The sequence below is a fragment of the Ranitomeya imitator genome, chromosome 8 (genome assembly GCF_032444005.1).
Source record: "Ranitomeya imitator isolate aRanImi1 chromosome 8, aRanImi1.pri, whole genome shotgun sequence".
Lineage (NCBI taxonomy): Eukaryota > Metazoa > Chordata > Amphibia > Anura > Dendrobatidae > Ranitomeya > Ranitomeya imitator.
Genome location: NC_091289.1, coordinates 173,261,565 through 173,285,937, shown reverse-complemented (window position 1 = coordinate 173,285,937; position 24,373 = coordinate 173,261,565). Strand labels below are relative to the sequence as shown.

Genomic DNA, 24,373 nt, shown 5'->3' with positions numbered 1-24,373 from the left:
GAAGCAGAAAGAGTTAGGATGAGAAAGAGGAGGAGTAGAGAGGTATGAGAAGGTAGGGAGCAGAAAGAGGTAGGAGAAAGAGGAGGGAAGAGAAAGGGGGAGGACTTAGAAGAGGAAGGAGGTGCAGGGAGGGAGGAAGAAGGAAGGATGAGCAGGGAGTGAGGGATGAGTAAGGGAGGGAGGCAAGGAGGGGGAGGAGAGAGGGAGGATGAGGGGGGAGGAGAAAAAGGAAGAGGAGGAGGGAGGAAGAAGATTTCAGTGCAGTGCAGTAGTGCTGAATGTATGCCCATGTATTGTGATAGTGATGGCTGATTCACAGAAAGGCACCAAGATTGTGGGTGCGGTATTCTTTGGTGAAAATGTGAGCACATCCGGGTACAAGGAACCTTATCAAGCAGGTCTATGCACAGTTATCGGATCAGAGTTCTACGGGATGTTCTCAGCCCATTTTACATCTATGTTTGTTAATTGGCTATACCCACACAAAACAACTTGATATGTTGTGTGATCGTTCCCCCAAGTCCTATTTTTCCCCACTAATCAAACCTCAGTAAAGCAGTCACTCTGTAGCAATTTATACTTTATTAAGTACTTACATTTTATGTCCAATAATTACAACATCGAGCAACAATAAAATATAGAAAAAACAAAACAATACACAAAAGGAGTCGTTTAAAAGAAGCTAGCATCTATCCCAGGAATCTTGCCAATCGTCAGGACGCCGCAGTTGTGACAGCGACGTGACATTGACCCTTGCAAGTCCCAGCGATGAGACATCTTGCTATATACCGGTATATATATATTTTTATTTTTTTTTCAATAGTGGTTATGGTTAAAATTCCAGCAGGAGACAGCTGTACGTCAGTAGGATGAACATATCATATAGGAATTGTATATACATATTTAATAACAATAATAACAATATTGGTCCACAGAGTATTCATTATAACAAATAGAATCTATATTTCTGTAAAACATTAGTGTACACGTAAGAGCATTGTATGTCTAGGGGGGATATGAACATGCTTCACTGTGTAATGACACAAACATCCCAAATATTAAGGCTGTATCATACAAAAAATGGATTTGGAATAGAAAATAAACTTTGAGGAATATGTACCATGTATTTGCGGTTATCCATATGAAACATTTGTTAAAGTGGTTCTCTAAAAATAGTAAAGAAAAAAAACGAAAACGCAATTAACAAATTTTATAAATAACTTTAATTAGTGAATCAGACTCACTGCTGGGAAAAAAAGGACTGGCTGCCCATGTGCGTCACTTTCCTTTACAACAAGTGAGTGGCCACCTTTCTGCTGATGGCCGCGTGTAATGGGTCCCCGATCTCGAGGCCGATGGAAGTGAACATCCCAGGGGATAGCCGGGACCCCCAAAGATCGGCCTTCTATGGCATACCCGCAGAAGATGGGAATAAGAGCCCGTTCACACTGGACTGCTGCACACTAAAACCTCTCAAATCCCCCCCAAAATGAAAAAAATTAACTTTTGGATGTTTAAAAAAAAGTTTGAAAAAATATGCAAAACTTATGAAAATGTGCCAAAGAGGAGGGCGTTGTGTGAATAGCAGATCTGAAGGGAGCAGGAATGAGCTTATTGCTCCTTTTGGGGATGTTGACGTCCGGGCGATAACCCAACCGGCATCAGGTGACCGACAATTTGCTGCTTTTTTGGTTTTTGCTATTTATGACCGAATCCAGACTACAGAGCGGCTGGGTACGGTGTAGGATATGTTCAGGATTGTGGCTTCTGAATGCATAAATCCATGTTTGCATATATTAAAGGATCAGTAAGTGGCTAATGCACATTCATTATTGCCGAAATGTCGGAGATGAACCATGGCACAAGAGAAGGTACGAGACGCACAATGACAAAGCACGCCAGGTCCGCCTTGGCACCATTGCTGGTAGGTAGGAACGACCCTGTTGAAAGGATTTGGCAATGGTGAAAAATAGTCCAACATGTCAAGGCATGCTGGGAGTAGTTGTTCTGCAAAGGTTGGAAACCATTGATGTATTACATTAATATCCAACCTACATTTAATTTGGTGCCATAAAGCTTCGCCAGAGAGTATATGGGAGAAACGTGGCACTGTAGTGGGGTGCCAAGGGGAAACCTGGGCAAAGGACTAGAATAATGAACTGAGTCTCTGCCTGAAGGAAAGCCGACAGCTGCGATAAACCAGACACACATACACCGTGCGGTGGAATTTGGCACTAAATTGATGGCGGCAGGTCTACTCCCCAAGACATCACTCTGGTAGCAAGTGTCATCTAATAATAAAGGTATAATGCAAATAAAAGGCACCTGAAGTCACTAAACTTATTAAAGGGTTAATCGCATCTTCATAAAAAAAGGTACTGTCGGAATAGTGCTCGTAAATACAAGCAACTTTGTAATTTACTCCTTATTAAAATGTTCAACCGTTCTTGAGATATCAACACTTTACTTTAGTTTACAGCTTATCGCCTAGGAGACCGACCACCGCTGCGGTCTATAAGCTTGTAAGCACTGTGCAGATAAAGACCGAAAACAGAGCTCTCCAAGATTAAAAAGAAGGAGGCAGCCGAGCTCTCTAAGCTTAAGAACAGTGCTTACAAGCTCAACAGAAAAGAACTTTGCAAGCAAGGCGCAAGTTTAGCGGTCTAGCAGCGGCGGTCGGTTTCCATGGCAATGAGCTATAAACAAAAAAGTGTTAATATCTGAAAAACGGCTGCAAATTTTAATTACCAGTAAATTGCAAAATTACTTGTATTTTCAGGCACTATCTGACAATACCGATTTATAAAGATAGGAATAACCCTTTAAGGGTTCATTCAAAAGATAAACCTCAGCATAACAACTTACAAACTACTGCAAAACTGTTATGCTACATAAGGCAAGAAAAAAAGGGAATGTAGCAGGTCACAGTCTTTTCTGTGCAAAACTTGTAATCCATAGGTGAAGATTATGCTTTAACTCCATCTCATGACACTATTTTATCTGGTCATCGAAAGTGTATTCCATGTAGTGTAGCCAGCATTATACCTGAGCAGCATCAATGATTCAGGCTGGTTTCCATTCTTGAAACAGCTATGCTGATCCATTTATTAGCATAGAGAATGGTTTCCCCCCCGTAATACACATCATGGCTGCCTTTTTCCACCACTAGGGGGAGATGGAATCTGTATGCAGGTCATCAGCAGGGGATGTCTGCAGTGTACGCAGATTAGCTCCCTCTAGTGGTGGCAACAGATAACTTTTTTTTTTAAGTTATTGAGCACAAATGCCTTATAATATCTGTTAGGAAATGCTGCAAATTATTTCTGCCCTCAGTTTTAATTAAAAAAAAAAAAATAAAAAAATGTAAAAGACCAGGCTTGCTTTAAAAAGGTTTGGCCCTCAAACAGCATAGGTGATACATGTACAAGCACTGGGATGAACACCAATACGGGAGGAGTGATAGTTCAAGTGATCATATATTTATTACTGCTCCCGTGGACAGCTGATAAATGTTGTCCATGGGCTCACCACTTTAAAGGGGTTGTCCATCCTTGGAGACTTTTTTTTTTACTTAAATGTATATATTTGGGGTTAAACATTATTTTTACAATTGGGCTTCATTACAAATTTTGCACAGTTCGGCTCTTACAGGCTCTTTGTTTCCCGACACACTTAACTTTGATGTTTGTAGCCATAAATCAGGTGTGAGGTGCTCAGAAAAAGACAAATAAAAGAGTTACAAACTCTCCGTCAGACACAGTGAGCTGACTGACGGATTCTCAGTTAACTCGTTCAATAGACTGAGGCTACAGAACGCAAGTGGTGCAAAATATTTATGACACACACTAGAAACATGTTCTTTTTAGCACCAGATACATGCATTTAGGTAAAATAAATAAATGGCCCTAAAGGTGGACAACCCCTTTAAATCCAGGGTACATCACTAGATCACAAGCACAGACCCCAAGATACATTATGTTAAGTACCTATAGATGAATGAACCTGCAATGTCAGGATACGGATGACCAGATAGTAGTGACAAAGCTATCAATCTATGAAAGAGATATAAAAAAAAGCACTAATTACACATAAGTCCCCGACTTGTCCTCCTCCATCAAGGTATCATGATCCTCCTCTATCAAGGTGACACAATATCCTTTTAGTCTTGCTTGATGACAACAAATATGGGAGCCATCATATTGTTAGGTTTTGTAGACTCCTGAGGAACAATCATTGTAAAACCCAGCGGATTTGCCATTTGGGAGTCTGGGAAAGCTGGGTGAGCCATCCCTGCAATGGCAATCATATTGCTCGTCACCCAGCTCTCCGATCACAGACAGAAACAAGAAAAGAAATATGTGAAAAGATGAGTCGGGGGCTTACACTTACTTCTGAGAGGTTTCATTTTAGGAAGAATCGTTCTTAAATAATAATTCAGTGGGAAAAGAACAGATCCTGTGGGACAGCGGTTCATAGCACAGTGCAACTAGTACATTGGAGGATTACGCCTGTGAAATGATACGCTTAGTGCAGGGCCCTGGGGGTGGCATATTACACATGGGGGTTAAAGGTGAAAGGTCACTTAATATAAATATGTATTCTTTTTACCTGGTGTAAATGTCGCTGTTCTCCTGAATCCGGCGATGTTTTTCTTTTCTTCCTGCGCCTCTCCAATCCTGATATATGGCCTCTTCTTCCTTGTATCTGAATTGTCATTTAAGAAAAGTGGGAGTGGTCATCAAAAACACGCCCACACAAAAATTGTGAGATCACGCCCACTTTGCTTAATGATTTGATTTACATGCAGGGAAGTAGGAGCCATATCTCTGGAATGGAGAGGAGTAGGAACAAAAGAAAAACAGCGCCGGAATCAGGAGAACAACGGAATTTACAGCAAGGGAAAAAATACCTATGTATGCCAAGTGACAGATCATCCTCGAAGAATCTCGGTATTATCCTCAGAACCTACACTTGGCATAACTCAGGGTATAATTTTGCTAGTGTTCCTTTAAGGAGCATAGGTCGGACAACGGCATATAGAAATACAAAGTAGCACTCCACAGCCATGTTCAAGACACAAACGGGCGACGTTACCTGTTCAATGCCAGAGACTTCTCTAGCCAAGCAAGGATTGTAGAGACGTCAGAATACTTCATAGGTAGAGGTTTCAAACTATTTAAATATTTTCTAGAAACTACACAGTTTTGTTACTCTCACACCCGCTGCTCCGGATGTTTCACGCCTCGGAGATCTCGGACTTGCTGAGTGCTATGGCAAGTTCCAGGTCCTCCTGCTCCTGCTGCTTTAGCCTCTGTAGTCTCTCCTCCTCTTCTCGTTCGCTCTCCCTCTTTGCCCACTCGATCATATCGTCCTCAGACCGATACTGCAGATTTCAAGAGAGACATTCACTGGCTAAGCGAGTCTTAGCAGAAAAATAAAAATGAGTGAAGAACTGAGGATGTATCCATAGAGCAGACAATAGCGGGAATAGATTTGGGTCGGCAGTGCGGGTGTACAATAAGGAAGCAAAAATCACACAGACAGACACAGTAAAGGAGCGAAAGCGGATGGAGGAGTCACAAAAAAAAGTGCAAAATCACTGAATGACATCAGGAAGATCATCGCTTTAAAAGGAAAACAAAAAGTTTAAAAAGTACTTAGTAATACCTGGCTACTACTATTGGCCTTTTTAACTGGCCCAGGAATCGGGACTAGCAAAAAAAAAAATTAAAAAAAAGGAAACTGACCTCCTGGACTGGTGCTGCTCCTTTGTACTCAGTGCTATACCCCCACCCAACTGGGTTCCTGGCATCAATACTAATAACATCACTTGAGCACTATGATCCGGAAGAGCTTTGCCAGTCCAGGAAGTATCTTTTTTACCTCTTTATCCCCATTAACAAAGAGTTTTCCAGTAGTGGGCAACCTTTTAAAGGGATCTGTCTCATGATCGTTCATCGCTCCCCTGCCTCCTGCTTGCCAGAGCTTGCAAACTCCCATGTTACAAGCAGAGACAGTTTTGTCTCTACAGCATCGGAGGAGCGCAGGGGAGACTGCAGCGATGCAGCCAGCTTCAGAGAAGGGTATATAAGCAATGTGCACCTTGCCTGGGAAACTGACCACCTGTGATACACTGCAGAGGTGGGCGGTAACCCAGGCAGGGAACACTAAACTATACAATTAAAAATTCCTCTGCTATTGAGAGCAGAGAGGATTTTTAATAGGAGGTAAATTGCAAAGTTGATTGTTTTCACAAGCCCTTTAACAGACAGTATTATTGCTGTGCCTTATTAGAGCTAAGAGGCTTAGATTACTTCCTCTCCTCCATGCTTTACACTGCAGATCTGCTCATTTATATTAGTTGTGTATTATAATTTCAGCAACTGGACCTATTTCCACTACAGAAAAAAAACAAGAATTATCAACAAAACCACAACATTAAGGATTATTATGACACTAGCGCACATACATCGAGGTGGAGTCATGTTGTTCCCCCTTTAAGCTTCATATTGCAAATCAACAGAGATGTCAGATAGTATCAATACCTGCCCATACTACGCCACCTGCAACAACAGCTGATGGCGCCAGAGCTGGACACAAAATAGGGATTTTTGTGTGTACTCACCGTAAAATCCTTTTCTCCGAGCCACTCATTGGGGGACACAGGACCATGGGTGTTATGCTGCTGTCACTAGGAGGCTGACACTAAGCTGAGACAAAAAAAGGTTAGCTCCTCCCCTGCAGTATACACCCTCGTACTGGCTTCCAGACACCCAGTTCAGTGCAAAAGCAGTAGGATAATAACAACAAAATATCAAGTAACATTAGAGCATAACATGTCAACAAAACAGTCAAAAACTAAAAAAGGTAACGAGCCGTAAGGCTACCAGGGTGGGTGCTGTGTCCCCCAATGAGTGGCTCGGAGAAAAGAATTTTACGGTGAGTACACACAAAAATCCCTATTTCTCCTTCGCCACATTGGGGGACACAGGACCATGGGACGTCCCAAAGCAGTCCCTGGGAGGGAAACAATACAACCAAATAACTCCGTGTACCATCTGACTACAAATGCGCAACGGCCGCCTGCAGGATACGTCTGCCAAGGGCCGCGTCCGCAGAGGAGTGAATGTGGACATTGTAGTGCTTTGTGAAAGTATGCAGGCTGGACCACGTAGCGGCCTTGCACACCTGCTCCGCTGTAGCCTGGTGCCGGATGGCCCAGGAAGCACCCATCGACCGAGTGGAGTGTGCTCTAATCCCCGCCGGGATGGATAGGACTGCCCCTGACCCGATAGGATTCCTGGATAGCAGATCGAATCCATCTGGCTATCGTGGCTTTAGACGCAGCCAAACCCTTTCTGTGACCCTCCGTGAGCATGAAAAGGGCGTCCGATTTTCTGAAATGAGCCGTTCTGGAAAAGTACCTCCTAAGAGCCCGTACCACGTCCAGAGTATGAAGGGCTTTTTCAACTCTGTGTTTTGGCTGCGGGCAAAAAGAGGGAAGAATGATGTCCTCGTTAAGGTGAAAAGATGAGACCACCTTAGGAAGAAAGGCCGGAGAAGGGCGTAGGACTACCTTGTCCTGATGGAAGGCAAGAAAAGGAGCCCGGCAGGATAAAGCGGCCAATTCTGAGACCCGTCTGATAGACGTTACGGCTACGAGGAAGGCAACCTTCCAGGAGAGGACAGAAAGCGGAATGTCCTGAAGGGGTTCAAATGGAGGTTCCTGAAGAACCCCCAGGACCAATTTGAGATCCCAGGTCTCTAACGGCATTCTGTAGGGGGGTACCACATGGGAGACCCCCTGAATGAAAGTCTTGACTTGAAGGTTGGCAGCGATCCTGCGTTGAAACAACACGGATAACGCTGAGATCTGACCTTTGAGGGAACTCAGTGCCAAGCCGGAATCCAAACCGGACTGAAGGAAATCCAAGATGCAAGGGATTGAGAAGACGAGCGGAGGGTGGCCTCGGAGCCTGCACCATGAGAAGAAAGTCTTCCAGGCGCGGTGGTAAATGGAAGCGGAAGACGCCTTGCGAGCGCTTAGCATGGTGGGAATGACCTGCTGAGAGAAACCAGCTCGAGTTAGAATCCAGGTTTCAACAGCCACGCCGTTAAACGTAGGGCCCCTGAGCTCTGGTGGCAGATCGGTCCTTGGCGAAGCAGGTCTGGGCGGTCTGGTAACCGCCAGGGGACGTCGGCTACGTGCTGAACGAGCTCCGCGTACCAAGCGCGACGTGGCCAATCTGGGGCGACCAGAATGACCGGAAGTCCCTCCGTCTTGATCTTTCGGATCACCATCGGCAGTAAGGGAAGTGGAGGAAACACATATGGGAGTTGAAACTGATTCCAAGGGAATATCAGCGCGTCCACTCCGATGGCCTGAGGATCCCGAGAACGCGCAATGAAGTTGTGGACCTTGGCGTTCAATCTGGACGCCATCAGATCCACGTCCGGGGTCCCCCAGCGAAGGCAGATCTGTCGAAAAACCTCTGGATGGAGTTCCCACTCCCCCGAGGCAAGGCCCTGGCGGCTCAGAAAGTCCGCCGCCCAGTTTTCGACTCCCGGAATGTGCACCGCGGAAATGGTGGAATGGTTGGTTTCGGCCCAACGAAGAATGTGGGAGACTTCCTGCATCGCCGCCCTGCTGCGGGTACCCCCCTGGTGGTTTATGTAAGCCACCGCTGTGACGTTGTCCGATTGGACTCGTATTGGGTGGCGAGTCGCGGGTCGCGAGCAGGGCGTGAAAGCGACTCAGGGCAAGTCTGATCGCACGAATCTCCAGGATGTTGATAGGGAGCCTTGACTCCCGAACTGTCCAACGGCCCTGGGCAGAGTGGTGAAGAAACACCGCCCCCCAGCCGAGAAGGCTGGCGTCGGTAGTTACCACTAACCAGCAGATCGGGAGAAAGGACTTCCCCTGGAGAAGAGATGGACCCAGGGTCCACCATACAAGAGATTGTCTGATCCGCGGAGACAACGGGCAAGGACGGTCGAGAGATGAGAGACTCCTGTCCCAATTGTCCAGCAGAGCCTGTTGCAAGGGGCGGAGATGGAGTTGAGCAAAAGGAACCGCTTCGATTGCTGCAACCATCTTTCCCAGGATTTTCATGGCAAACCGAATAGGTCACGGGCGAGGATGGCAGAGCGTTCGGGCTCCTTGCTGAAGCGCTTGGGCCTTGGACCGAGGAAGCAAGACCAGACTCCTTGAAGTGTCCAGGATCATTCCCAGAAAGGAGATCCGTCGGGCAGAACGGGAGAGGACTTGCTCAAGTTGATCAACCAGCCCAGGCGTGAAAGAGAATCCAAGGTAATGTGGACGCTTGCCTCGCAGGCCTGATAAGACGGACCCTTTATGAGGAGGTCGTCTAAGTAAGGCAACACGACGACTCCTCGAGAATGAAGAATGGCCATGACAGCCGCCATGACCTTCGTGAATACCCTGGGTGCCGTGGCAAGACCGAAGGGTAAGGCCGTGAACTGGAAATGGTTCTCTAGAACGGCAAAGCGGAGGAACCTTTGATGTGGCGGGAATATTGGAATGTGAAGATAGGCACCCTTGATATCTATCGATGCCAAGAATTCCCCTCTTTCCATCGAGGAGATGACCGACCTGAGCGATTCCATCCGTCCGCCTACTCTGGTGGTATCGACTGGCGCCGTTCCCGAGTCATTGAGATGGGAATCTGGGGGGCCTAGAACCTCTGGCCCTGGGCTGCCTAGGCTTTCCTCGCCAGGACGGATTCGGCCTGAAAGAGGGACGAACGTCTCTGTCTGAGCGAGCGGATCGGTCCGATCTGGAAAAACCGGCAGGATTGGACCAGGCTGGGCTGGTACGAAAGGGCCGAAAGCGAAAATATGGCTGGCGCTGGAAGGCCGCCTTGGGCCTCTGTTGGGGAAGGAACTTGCTCTTTCCCCCTGTAGCGTCGGAAATAAGCTGGTCTAGCTTTTCACCAAAAAGACGCTCGCTCTGAAAAGGGAGAGAAATCAGAGATTTTTTAGAGGAGGAATCTGCGTGCCACTCTCTGAGCCAAATAGCCCTTCTGATAGTGATGGCGTTTGAGGCCGCCGATGCTGCGCAATTCACTGCATCGAGAGAAGCGTACATCACGTAATCACCAGCCATGGCTATCTGTTTAGCGAGGTCCGCCATCTCAGATGGGAGATCCTGTTCATGAATGGATTTCGCTAGAGCATCCGCCCAGGAAACCATTGCTTTGGCCACCCAAGCCGCGGCGAAGGAGGGAGATAGGGAAGAACCTGAGGCTTCGTACACTGAGCGAGCTAGGGAATCTAGCTGGCGTTCAGTGGGACTCTTAATCGAAGCGCCTTCCGGAACGGATAGGAGCGTTTTGGAAGCAAGGCGCGAAACTGGGGGGATCTACTAGTGGGGGATCCATCCAGTCTTTCACGAGATCTGCTGAAAAAGGATACTTCGATACCAGGTCCTTTTTTCCCGTGAAACGCTTATCCGGACGCTCCCTGTGTCGCCTGACTATATCCAGAAAATCTGGGTGAGAGGCGAAGGTCTTATGAGAACGCTTGGTTCTAGTAAAGGAGACTGCGTGGTCCGGAGCAGAATTAGAGTCATCGTCCAGTTTAAGTGCGTGATTGACCGCTACAATGAGGGAGTCAACCGTAGATCTAAACTCCGGAGCCTCCGGGTCTAAGGATACATCAGACTCATATTCAGAGTCGTGAACGCTGCGAGCCCCCAAAGAGGGTGAGCGAGAGGTGGAGCTGCCAGAAGCTGAGTGGCGAGATGAGCGCTCAGGAGAGGTAGTGCGGATCCGTTTTCTGGATGACCGTGCCTCTTTCCGAAGAGAGCGGCCCCTGCTGGCCGACGATTCCCCTGTTACGGAGGGATCTCTTAACACCTGTAACGGATTGTCCTGTTCCCCAGGAGGGTTCTGAATGGATTTGATGGCATTGGCTAAAAAATCCACGGACTGCGAAAGTGACGCGACCCACGCGGGGGGACTAGGTACGCCGGAGTCGGTGACGGTGGAGGGCTCCTGGGCACATGGGGCATCGCAGGCTGAGCAGAGGGGGGAACTTTGAGGCCGAGGAAGTGGAGCCTGGGAGGTGGTACACGCAGAAAAAAAGGTCGTATGCACCTTAGAGGATTTTTTAGACCTTGACTGGGACATGGTGTACCTAATGTAAAATAGACCACAGGGTCTATAAACTATGGAAGCGAGGGCGGCACTGCAGAGGAGAGGCTGACGTAGTCTCCTTACCTGAGGTCCTGTGTCCCGCAGAAGACGTAGGCGACGGCCGGCGATAACAGCGCTGCACGTGGGAGAAGCTGCGGCTGAGAGAGCTGGAGCTGCGGCGTGCAGGAAGGAATCCTGCTGCACAAGGGGCCTGAGGTGAGGAGTGCCTGGGGTGAGAGACAGGGACGGTGCAGGGGTTGGGAAGCCTCCATCCACCAACCCCTGAAAGGGGGGTGGAGAGGAACCGTCCACCACCTGAATCAGCCGCATAGACAGTGGTGATGCAGTGTGGGCTGCACGGACGCCACAGGTAATAGAGCCTCTGTACAGCCGAGGGTGAAACCTGGTGGACAGGGCAGATGTCCGGCAATAAAAAGGCCTGGCTGCAGAAGAGGATACTGGAGGAAAACACCAGTGCTCGTCTGTACTTCGTGGGGAGATCAGCGCCCGTGAAAGGGACAGTCGCCCAAAAGGGTCAGCTCAGGCAGTGGCTCCCACGTCGCAGGAGAGGATACGGAGAGGTGAAACTCCCGTGCTCGCCTGTTGTTGGTTCGGGGGAGATCGGAACATGAAATAATCCGTCGCCCCCTTCGTCCGGTTAGAAAGTAACAATCAGTGTGCCTCCTACGGACACTAAGCTTGAACTGGGTCTCTGGAAGCCAGCATGAGGGTGTATGCTGCAGGGGAGGAGCTAACCTTTTTTTGTCTCAGCTTAGTGTCAGCCTCCTAGTGACAGCAGCATAACCCATGGTCCTGTGTCCCCCAATGTGGCGAAGGAGAAAGTGGGGTTACGCTTAGGGATGTCCACCTGGGACCACCTTAAATATCGGCTCAGTCTGATAAGAAGATGGCCATTGTTAGGGCTTCACAGTGACAAATTGCACCCTATATTGTACAGTAAATCATGGGTGACCCCAACTGTGGGAGAAAAAGTTGCAAGTGACCTTGAAAAGTTTGATGCAACTTTTTTTTCCCTATACGAAATACTTGTGTTGCAAAAATAATGAGGATTTACTGTGCATAATTATATGCACACTGCGGGTAAAACAAGGGGTCATTCGGTGACAAGTGGTTGATCGGTGGAGGTCTGATGGCTGGGACCCGCACCAAATCGGTACAACAAGGAATTTTTATGCACATGCTCATTTATTCCCTATGGGGTTGCCGAAAGCGGTGCTCGGCTTATCCAGCAGCCCCATAAAGAATGAATGGAGCGGTGGTCAGTGCTTAAACCTTTAGACTTTACAAATTGGACAATGAGATGGAATCACATTAGAGCCGTCTCCCTAGAAGCATAAAAGTCAGTATAAAGGGGTGCACAAACAATACATCATCTATGGTCGGTCAGTACGCAGACCACGACGCGCGGATGTGTGAATGGAACCATTTACATGGTGTTAGAATGAATCCAAACAATACTTTAACATATTTGTTTAAAGAAAACAGAGGCCTTTCGAGTTTTCTAGCTATGAGAAAGGCAGAATCGCCCTCCAAAAAGGTAAAAAGCAAATTTGTCTGACGTGTTTCTCGCAGGATTACAGATTGGTGATTTTGGATCCTCCATATTACTTTTTCCAGCCTTCTGATTGGCAGCTCCGAATCATATTGCAGTTACTAAGTGGCGTGTCACTGCAGAATTATAAAAGATCTGCAGTGCAGGAGTCTGGAAAAGCTGGATGACTATGGTAGCAGGAGCCGATGCGGTTCCCCTGTCATGTCACCCAGCTTTCCTAAAAAAAAGAAAAAAAAAAAAAGTTTAATAGCTAATGAAAATCCTTGTGAAATACAAATATACAAAACGTGAATCTTCGCCTCTCCGCGTGACTTTATTTCTAGGTCTTTGGCATCTCCTGTGGTTTTTTAAGTTCGCACTGCTGCAGAAATCAGGACATTATCAGCACCAAGCAGAATAAACATAAGAAATCAACAAAAAGACGTCATTGGAATTTTTTTTTTTTACTTCAAAATCGATAAAAGAACAATACAAGAGGTAAACAACAATAAAATACAGAAGGGTTTATATAAAACAGAGGAGCCACATGAGAGGCGCCCCCGCTCCCTGGATACAGACATACACAGCAGCATCCTGATGAAGGGTTACAGTCCGCACCGCTTTTGGGCTCAGGTTGTACTTACAGTGTTAAAGCTACTAAGACTCCCGCTCTCGCCTGTTCCTTTGCCGGCTGTGAAGGGGTCAGACTCCTCCGCCTCGCTGGGGAAGCTGAGATTGAATGCCTGGAATGGGTCTCCTTGCTTGAACAAGTCCTCTGGCTTAGAGGGAGGCCTCTGGCCTAAACGGAAAGAGCGGAAAAGCACATTCCTATCAGTACAACACATTTTCTTAAAAGGCTATGCCCATCTCCAAGATCCTCTCCAAATATATAGTAGGTGTAATAATAATATCAGCAAATACCTCCAGTTAGAAATATGGTATAGTTCTTCTGATAAGCTACGTTGCTTACCCCCATGTGCAGGCCATTCATATAGTGACAGATAGCAAGTGGTCGTAACCATCGATAACTAAGCTACTGCAATGCTCAGCACATGGGGTAAGCAACAAAGTGAATCAGAAGAATTCTACAACATTTGTAATTGAAGGCATTTGCTAATATTATTAAACCTATTACATATTAGGAGATGGGAATACCCCTTTAACACATGGATGGACCTGGATTATACACACAAAACAGGAAAATGATGATGACCCATTTTCTTTCTTGACTTTTGGTTTAGGCCGGGTTCACACCACGTTCTCCACCCTATTCAGCACTCCAATGGGGGGCCCAAAAATGGTTTCCAGATGTGTCCCTTATACATCCAAAGCTCTAATAAAGTGTATGGAATCTAAAATATGAAACTTTGGAATCTTTTTGACCTCCTTTTTGGTGTTGATCTTTTTTTTTTATTTTTTTTTATTTGATTTTTTATAAGACTCCCTTCCACTCTATTGTGTCCCCCCAAAAAAAACCCTGCCGAAAAGGAAGGTTTTATATTTTAGCGTCTGCTTGCCTACGTCAGGGAAGTGTCTGGATGCCAGTATTTAGATGGAAGGTTACAGTTTATTGTATAGTTGTTGCTTTTTTTTAACCAATTAAGACAAGATTTTTCTAATCCATTTTTTTTATTTCCGATTTTAGATTTTTCATTTTTTTCTTACACATGATTATGGGGGCCACCAACTTGCCTAGGCAATGTTAACATACATGGATGGCCCATAGGAACCTCTAAACTGGGGATATTCTTGGACATCTCTGGAAGAACGTTACAAGGATGCTGTGTGACCTGTACAGAGGTCGTTGTGTAGGAAAGGGGAGAAGGTGGGCTGTGAAAATCATAGAAGAGATCTGTCATTATCCAGTCTGCGATGATAATGAGACTACTGAAAAGTCATCTGTACAGAACAGGAAGTGTCAGCCTATTAGGAGGCTCAATGGCTGTAGTACAGAGTATGGAGGCCTACCTGGTGGGGGTGGACATGGCCGAGTGGGAGTTCCAGTTTTCGGAGGTAATGCCGGTGGAGTGTCTATTTCAGAAGACTCCTCTTCTAATGTGCTCTTGATGCTTAGTGTCTCCTTTTCTTTTCTGCCGTCAGCTGAGTCCGTGCTGCTGTTCTGGTGTGTGACAAAAAATTAAAAAAGCTTTTGTTTGGGGGATAAGGGAGAAGAAGAAAAAATCTGGGCTGTAAAAAAAAAAAATCATTAATGACCATAAGGGCGAAGTCAGATGGCCGTATAAATCAGGCCGCAATGCACGGACTGGCTGGCAGCTCTCCCTGCCTGAGTGTGAAAGGCTGCATAGAAATACATGAAGCTGTCATGCTTGGGAGAGCTGCCAGCCAGTCCGTGCATTGTGGTTCCATTTATACGGTCATCTCACAGCGCCCTAATAGTGTTAAAATTGTCACAAAATAGTAACATCTCTTTGCCCAAGAGACTCTCTTCACCGATTTACTTTCCATTTAATCAAATACATCACACACCCAGGTCCATTTCACTTCTTTTTTTTTTTTAATTATATTTTATTCTGGCCAAAAACAAAGGTGAAGGCTCCAAGGAGGGGAAATACAGTTAGGTCCATATATATTTGGACAGAGAAAACATTTTTCTAATTTTGGTTATAGACATTACCACAATGAATTTTAAACAGAACAATTCAGATGCAGTTGAAGTTCAGACTTTCAGCTTTCATTTGAGGGTATCCACATTAACATTGGATGAAGGGTTTAGGAGTTTCAGCTCCTTAACATGTGCCACCCTGTTTTTAAGGGACCAAAAGTAATTGGACCGATTCAATAATTTTAAATAAAGTGTTCATTTCTAGTACTTGGTTGAAAACCCTTTGTTGGCAATGACTGCCTGAAGTCTTGAACTCATGGACACCACCAGACGCTGTGTTTCCTCCTTTTTCATGCTCTGCCAGGCCTTCACTGCGGTGGTTTTCGGTTGCTGTTTATTTGTGGCCTTTCTGTCTGAAGTTTAGTCTTTAACAAGTGAAATGCTGCTCAATTGGGTTGAGATCAGGTGACTGACTTGGCCATTCCAGAATATTCCACTTCTTTGCTTTAATAAACTCCTGGGTTGCTTTGGCTTTATGTTTTGGGTCATCGTTGTCCATCTGTAGTATGAAATGACGACCAATCAGTTTGGCTGCATTTGGCTGGATCTGAGCACACAGTATGGCGGCTCTGAATACCTCAGACTTCATTCGGCTGCTTCCATCCTGTGTCACATCATCAATAAACACTAGTGACCCAGTGCCACTGGCAGCCGTGCATGCCCGCGCCATCACACTGCCTCCGCCGTGTTTTACAGATGATGTGGTATGCTTTGGATCATGAGCTGTACCACGCCTTCGCCATACTTTTCTCTTTCCATCATTCTGGTAGAGGTTGATCTTGGTTTCATCTGTCCAAAAAATGTTCTTCCAGAACTGTGCGGCTTTTTTAGATGTTTTTTAGCCTTTTTATTCTTGATGCTTATGAGTGGCTGCACCGTGCAGTGAACCCTCTGTATTTACTTTCATGCAGTCTTCTCTTTATGGTAGATTTGGATATTGATACGCCGACCCCCTGGAGAGTGTTGTTCACTTGGTTGGCTGTTGTGAAGGGGTTTCTCTTCACCATGGAGATTATTCTGCGATCATCCACCACTGTTGCCTTCCGTGGGCGCCCAGGGCTTTTTGCATTGATGAGTTCACCAGGGCTTTCTTTCTTTCTCAGGATGTACCAAACTGTAGATTTTGCCACTCCTAATATTATAGCAATTTCTCGGATTGGTTTTTCTGTTTTTGCAGCTTAAGGATGGCTTGTTTCACCCGCATGGAGAGCTCCTTTGACCGCATGTTTACTTCACAGCAAAGCCTTCCAAATGCAGCACCACACCTCAAATCAACACCAGGCCTGTTATCTGCTTAATTGAGAATGATATAACGAAGGGATTGCCCACACCTGTCCATGAAATAGCCCTGGAGTCAATTGTCCAATTACTTTTGGTCCCTTTAAAAAAGAGGGTGGTGCATGTTATGGAGCTGAAACTCCTAAACCCTTCATCCAATTTTAATGTGGATGCCCTCAAATGAAAGCTGAAAGTCTGATCTTCAACTGCATCTGAATTGTTTTGTTTAAAATTCATTGTGGTAATGTCTATAACCAAAATTAGAAAAATGTTGTGTCTGTCCAAATATATATGGACCTAACTGTACAATCACAAAATCCAAAATAAAAAAAATGGCAGCTAAGTAAAAAAAAAATCATATCAGAATACCTTGGAAAGTTCAGAGAAGTCGGCAAACCCTCCGGCAAATGATTCATTTCCAAAGACTGAAGTGAATGGGTCGTCATTTCCTGATGATACAGAATTAGGAGAAAGTGGCAATGACGTACAGTCACATCATGCAACGTGTAGATTTTGATCCAGAAGTTGGATTTAGCACATTGCACAGATCTGAATTAAATCTGGAGCGACCGGGGCCACTCCGGGAACCGGGGCCACTCCGGGAACCGGGGCCACTCCGGGAACCGGGGCCACTCCGGGAACCGGGGCCACTCCGGGAACCGGGGCCACTCCGGGAACCGGGGCCACTCCGGGAACCGGGGCCACTCCGGGAACCGGGGCCACTCCGGGAACCGGGGCCACTCCGGGAACCGGGGCCACTCCGGGAACCGGGGCCACTCCGGGAACCGGGGCCACTCCGGGAACCGGGGCCACTCCGGGAACCGGGGCCACTCCGGGAACCGGGGCCACTCCGGGAACCGGGGCCACTCCGGGAACCGGGGCCACTCCGGGAACCAGCCTTATTCTTTTAGTGTGCAGATAATTTCAATATTGATGGTCATCAATATCGGATCAGTGGGGGTCCGTCTCTTGGTGATCAGGCCAATCATATGATTGAAGGGGGCTGCGATACTTCTACATAGTACATTTTGCCTTTGCCTTGTATTAATGATGAGTCCCATCAGTCCTGGCTACAGCAGCAGGCACGTGATGTTTTGAGCGATCGGTGATGGTCTCAGAAGCCGAAACACCACGGATCAGCAACACTATGTAGCCCATAGAATATGACTTTTTGCAAATATCAGGTGCCCTTTATCCTCACCTACCTGACTCCTGGGATTTGTCCATGTCAGATATAGACTAAATACACAAAATCATCACCGCCATTCAGTACTACAAGGGAAAAAACACGATCTCCTGTAATTACTCACCAGTTTCAGTGCTTGCTGGCACAAATGTACCACCGGGTGCGAAAGGGTCATTGGTCTTCAAAGCTTCGTTCTACAAGAAAACAACATACGAGGGCTCTCAGGAGGGAAGATTTCAGGATGCAATGACGATTATTAGTGAGGAGGGAGCGTGAATACTCCATCTGTGTCAGAAAGGATCAGTCTAGATCAAAGAGCAGCAGCCAAACAATAGAAACTATGCCGACGTTTGGTGCGACAGAAGTGGGCTTTTCTCTAAGGTTTGCACAACCACCCCGGTTCTCCGGGCTATAAGGAAAGGGCATTTGTCCTGTGCAATATTGCACTGCTGTGTATAGAAAAGAAACTTTCCAAGATCAGAAAAGGCATCACATGAGCAGAATTTATCTAATTGATAACACCACCACATACCGAGGCCGAACTGCTGTCAGACGGGGCTGAAAAGGGATCTGCTTTGAAAGACGTGAACAGATCCTCGGATGCAGAAGAAAAGGGATCAGCTTTAGAGGAGGAGAAGGGGTCGGCCTTCGAGGACAAGAAAGGATCGTCTTTTTCTACTTTTGAAGATGAGAAAGGATCCGACGTTTCGGATTTCGCAGATGGGAATGGATCTTCTTTTGAAGAGGAGAAAGGATCTGCTGAAGGTTGTTTGAAGAACACATCAGAAGCAAAAGGATCAGCGTCTTTAAAAGGATCTCCCCCGAATGGATCTGCAAATAAAAAGGGGCGACAGATCACACGAAGGCAGTGGGTGGACTGGGAGGATTTATAACATGACAAGTAACAGCGGGGGGCACAGGGTACGACACACGTAATATCTGGGGAATATTAGCACACCACACAATCCATGGCTTTCTTGCCTGCAGAGCATTTTTCCTTAGTAGGTAAAACACAAATTCATAAAACAGAACCTATAAAATCCTAATCACAAATATTTAATATATACAATTTTTTAACTTATAGGCCTCCAAGGGCTAAAATCAACAGGTTTCCTCAATGGTCGGTCCCGGTTCCAGCACTGGCTCTCCACTTCACACACAGGTTGCAGCGGTGACATCACGACTACAGCGAAAGTGATTGCTACAATCACTGGGCTCAGCTGATGAAGAAGGCACAAGCCTAGTGACTGGCTGCAGCGGTCACATGCACTGTAGTTGTGATGTCACCACTGCAGCCTGCAAACAATCACCAGGAGCAGCAGTGGACCAGGCTGTGTCAGAGCTCAGGCCGATGAGTTAACATCGTTATGTTTAGTGATGAGCAAGCGTGCTCGGATAAGGTGTTATCCAAGCACGCTCGTTTCCTAATCTAGTATTTTCGGCGTGCTCGAAAAACATGCTCAAGTGACTGTGGCTGCATGTCAGTTTGTCAGGCAATCCCTGCACGTGTTGAACAGCGGTGGCAACTCAAGTACTTTTTTTTAAGGATGCCGAAAATATTCGATTATGACATGAGCGTACTCTGATAACACCTAATCCCAGCAAGCTCGCTCATCACTATTTGTTACTGTTAACCCCCTAAAAGGCCGTTAAAAAAAATAAAAAAATATATATATATATATATATATATATCTCCTTCAACATGTATTTTATTACTTTCAAGGGTTACATCCACATTGATAGCGACCAATATGTTCCGATAATTTAAAACAACTTAACAACTCACCTGTTTTACCAAATGGATCATCTTTAAAGGGATCATCTGCAAGAAAGAAAAAAAAAAAGGATCGATTAAGAAACATTGTTGACTAAGGAACAATAAGGAAAATAATAATAGCGGTAGTTATTTAGGTTTTATTTCGAAAAAGGGAATTAAAAGAGGTTTTTTGAAACGGAACATTTATTTAATAAAAACAGGCTGTGCTTTTCTCACTATGCAAACTACAGCCAGGGAACAGGGGTCTGTCAGAAGCTGAAAACCCCGAATATTTAGGAATTAAAAGTCTGACGAGCTTGTTGCTATAGAAAGGATTGGCAAAGGATATGGGGACTTTACTCTGCATTTGCCAAAATAAGTACAGGATTCCCTCCCCCACCCCAAAGTATTTTATAATTCCTTAATTCATGGAGTGAAAAGATCTCTAGAACCAAAATGACTAAAATCCAGCAACGATGCTGGTTGGACATAACTCCAATCCATCACACATCGTATAAACTTGTAGCTTTCAGTTTAGATACTGATTAAGATATGAGCCTCCTTCCAAAAAAAAGAAAAAGAAAGCACTTACTTCCAACAAACGGGTCACTGTGGAAGAAGTCCAGCCCCGTCTCCGGCACACTCTCTGCGGCAGGTGCACTTTGCTGCACTTCAAAGGGATCCACATGGAACGTAATTTCCTGAAAAAGCAGACAATATATTTGCAGAATTTACGTTTTCCTCCCGTGGGCGCGCTAAGGACTCCAATGATATGGAGAACTGTGACAGATGTTGGAATAAAAAGGATTTACTGATAAAACTATAAAAGTTTTAGGAATCAAATCAAAATGTCTTACGATGAACTTCCAGCAGCTGAAACTGGCGATTTTAATGCCATTTTTCTAATCGCCAACCTGAGGTTGTCAAGCTGCTGCAAAACTACAACTTTTCAGCACGCCATAACCATCATGGGCCGGTCAAGGCATGATGGGAGTTGTAGTTTTACAACAGCTGAAAAATTATAGGTTTGTGATCATTGATTTTATAACATGGTAATGGTTAGAGTTGAGCAAAGAGACTGGCAGGAACCTGGGTCAGTGGTCATATCGACAGCCCTTGGCAGCCAAACTAGACACTTCGAACCTCCTGCTCCCCCGGGGTTTCTTCGGATTAGCAGACCCCTCTTACTTCATGCTGCAACATAGTAGTAGGAGGTTCGCAGGGCTCTTGTTCAGTGGCCATGGACTATCAATGTGGCCACTGGATCATGACACTGCAAAAGCCCAGATCATCTGCGCCATACCTTGTCAGCTGGGGCTGGTATATTAGGAGTCTCGTCTTTTTCTTCCACTTCACTCCCTGACGTGTGGGCGATTTCCGGACTGCTCCGTACCTGTAATGTCAGGACAGATGGTGAAGAGTCAGCTGCTGACAGTCACTTTTGGTGCCGGCTTACAACAACCCAACCCTTATATCACATGACATCTACCTTTCTGAGGCCCCCATAACATTGGATGGTTGTTGAGTTAGACATATCTATTTATTAGGCTACGTTCACATTTGCGTTGTTAGGCGCAGCGTCGGCGACGCATACCGACGCATGCGTCATGCGCCCCTATCTTTAACATGGGGGGCACATGGACATGCGCCGATATGCATTGCACTGTGTTTTACGACGCATGCGTCATATAAACGCACATGACAGGGCGCAGAGGACGCTACTTTTGTAGCGTTTTCCCTGCGCCGAAATTCCTGATCTGTAGGATCTTATGACAACGCATGCGTCGCAAAACGATGCGTTGTGTACATGCGTTGTTGGTTGCGTCGCCGACGCTGCGCCCAACAAAGCAAATGTGAACGTAGCCTTACACGGACAGTTTAAAGGAAATTCCGTTTTCAGAACATCCCTTTAAAAAAAAACAAACAAACTGGGCTTTTCTCACCCTCCCCAGATCCAGCGCTGAGTCTCTGCCGCAGCTCCCACCGTCTGTAGGCCAATCAATGATTTTCAAGACTCGGAGCGGCTCATGCAGTGTACTTGGGCAGAGCCGCTAAGCTCAGTGATTGGCTGCAGCTAGGTCGACGTGACGTCAGTGCTGCAGACACACGGGAGCAGTGTAGTAACTCAGCGCCGGACCCCGGGGAGGGAAAGTAAACTACATTTTAAAAGAATAAACTTAAATAAAATAAACTGCACCTGTGGACAGGAATTCACTGAAAATGGAGAACCCCTTTAAGCGGAAAGTATAAGGCAAGTAGGAAAACTTTACTTCGGCATCACAAAATGCACATCGTTTACGAACCGGAGAACTGTGGCTCTGATTTTCTGGCTGGGCCAAGCTTTCGTACTCTGCAGTTTCATGAAGATTGGCTGGCTCGCTGCTGCTGTTACTCAGACTGGAATGATCCCCCGTGCCATTGACCATGGGCAAATCTAAGTGGTGACGCCAGCTGACATGAAACGGAGAGTTCAGGTCGTTCTCACTGGGCTTTATATCTTGAAGTTTGGCCTAAAATAAAGATTAAAAAAAAAATTAGAAAATTATACATAAACATATGGAAAAAAAGAGCAATTACTACGGTCAAAAGGGGTTTTGTCCACAAATTTTAAAATTGGGCGAAGAGCGAGAACATAGAGAAAAAATAAAAAAAAAAAAAGTAAGAAGAACTATATGATAAACTTTCCTTTTTCTTTTGAGAGAGATAATTTTTTTTCAAATCCCGGTCAAACCCTTTTAACTCTATAATTTCAATATCAAGTTTCGAATGGACATCCTTCCTCGTTTGGGCTTCAATATTCCTGCACAGATTGGCTTTAACAGTCTCCCTGCACATTGCTGGGGGCAGAAATAAATCCACCAAGAATCCATCCGTGAGCTCGTTGTGACGGGAGAGTTTGCAAAATATTCTTTTTCTGAACTCTTCCCTGTTTATTTAGGTACAGAAACCAAGAATTTGCCTGCAGAGCTTATTTTACATGGAAGGGGGAGACACGTAATGACTGACAGCCTGTTCTCCTGATCGACATGTCTCACACTGGAAACTCCCCCTTTCACTGAGGCAGATTCTCGGGAAGATCTATGTCCAACCCATAGATCTTAACAGCTCACATATTAAGAAAAATGTGGATTTCTCTGGAATAAAACATCAGATCGCAGATATCAAGGTATCATGTTATTCAGATTTCTATGACCTGCGTGCTCATATAGACGGCTTAGGAGGGTAGATCCTATTGACAGATTCCCTTTAAAGACTGGACAGGCCCTTTGTATTTTGACTTATAGTCATTGAATAATTTAGGATTAGCACGTCACAGTAAAGTCCACACAACAAAACCCAATTACCCCCCCCCCCAGTGATTGACGAGGAGCATCTTACTAAGCGTAGCTCTACCTTGCATTCGAGCAGCTGGTGCTCCAGGGGTGTGAGACGTTCCTTCCCGCGCTCCAGCTTCTCCTCCAGCTGCGCCGTCTCCTCCTTCAGTCTGCTCAGTTCCTCTATGGCCTTGCTTACTTCCTCTTCATAATTGGAAATCTGCATCTCCTGGCTGGATGCCTCAGTCTGCAATAAAGAGATCTGGAGAGAAAGAAGGGTTAATCTGTAGAAATGATGGGAATTCACTGCAAAGATCCAGATTTTCAAAGGATGGAGTTTGGGAGCATTAATCATATTGTTCCATACTGGTTATTAATATGTCTAACTGTAAAGATATCAGTGCGATGGGCTGATTTTTTGCTTCATGTAGCTCCGTCAATGCGTCTTACAAAAGTCAGGCGGCAGCATAACGAGCCCAGCACGCCAGACATTGCAGCTTTGAAGCTAACCCAGATATAAAGCTGCATGCTGATCCAGAGGATAATCTAAACGGCTATACACCGCCACGAAAGATCTGACATTTTAGGCAAAAATTCATTATAATTGGCAACATAAAGCAAAAATGTATTAAAAGGGACTTTGGGTACAAAACTGAGCCTTACTCACCCTCCCCAGGTCCGGTGCATAGTTGCCACTGCTTCCGGTGTCTAAAATCTGCAGCAGTGATGTGACATTAACAGAGCTGCAGCCAATAACTGAGCTCAGCAGCTCCGCCCATGAAGCACTGAGCTCACCCATTGGCTGCAGCGCTGTCGATGTTAGGTCAGTATTGCAAACAATAAAAAAAAGAATGGGAGCAGCGATGGAGACCCCAGGAGGGTGAGTAAAGCTCAGTTTTGTTTTGTTTTTTATTAAAAACAATCTGCACTGGGAAGGAATGTTTCTAAAACCGAAAAACCCACTTTAACTATGAGAAAAAGTTTTAGAAAATTACTAGTACAATATATAATAAGCCAACCAATAGGCATTGTAAAGATGCACCAAATATATCATCCAGTATGAGCCACTGCGGTAAATATGTCACATTTTCACACTGACTAGTCTAAATGAATAAGTTAGAATTAGCAGATCTGGTACAATGTCTGGTTGGCGCTGCCACCTTATTAGGCAGCGCCATCACAAGGCCCATACCAGCTGGGTCTCCTCCGCACACTTCAGCCGCAGGTCCTGTAACTGGCTCTCCAGCTTTGCCTTCTGCTCATCCAGTCCGGCCAGGACCTCTTCCACCTCCAGCTTCTGAGCCTGCAGCATCTGTAGGTTGGTGTTCTCTCGCTCCACCTCATCCTGCAGATCCTGGAAAACAGAACAATCCAGCTTCAAATAATTTGCAAGAGACAACAAGCAGGGCCAGCGATGAGCAAAGAGGGGCCGAGGCCCAAAGGGTAATCTACCGCAACAACTACTAACCAGTTTAAGAACAGACCTTCTACTCTTCATATACATACTG

General features: G+C 45.8%; 1 protein-coding gene across 2 annotated transcripts in view; it reads right to left on the bottom strand.

Moving 5' to 3' along the window:
• Window positions 1–562: 562 nt before the first annotated feature.
• EPS15 (epidermal growth factor receptor pathway substrate 15) overlaps window positions 563–24,373 on the bottom strand; it is an 80,511-nt gene continuing 56,700 nt past the window's right edge. Inside the window, exons 14-26 of one of the 2 annotated variants that reach the window (XM_069737925.1) lie at window positions 24,058–24,219; window positions 22,945–23,127; window positions 21,855–22,061; window positions 20,855–20,944; window positions 20,144–20,252; window positions 19,582–19,617; window positions 18,475–18,626; window positions 18,328–18,390; window positions 17,920–17,989; window positions 16,979–17,058; window positions 14,677–14,827; window positions 13,353–13,507; window positions 5,089–5,383 (exon numbers count right to left, since the gene is read on the bottom strand). In XM_069737925.1, coding sequence (XP_069594026.1) covers window positions 5,237–5,383; window positions 13,353–13,507; window positions 14,677–14,827; window positions 16,979–17,058; window positions 17,920–17,989; window positions 18,328–18,390; window positions 18,475–18,626; window positions 19,582–19,617; window positions 20,144–20,252; window positions 20,855–20,944; window positions 21,855–22,061; window positions 22,945–23,127; window positions 24,058–24,219 — 1,605 coding nt within the window. In that variant the 3' untranslated portion in view covers window positions 5,089–5,236. Of the gene's footprint in view, window positions 5,384–13,352; window positions 13,508–14,676; window positions 14,828–16,978; window positions 17,059–17,919; window positions 17,990–18,327; window positions 18,627–19,581; window positions 19,618–20,143; window positions 20,253–20,854; window positions 20,945–21,854; window positions 22,062–22,944; window positions 23,128–24,057; window positions 24,220–24,373 lie in introns of both variants that reach the window. The other variant, XM_069737924.1, reaches the window with a different exon arrangement.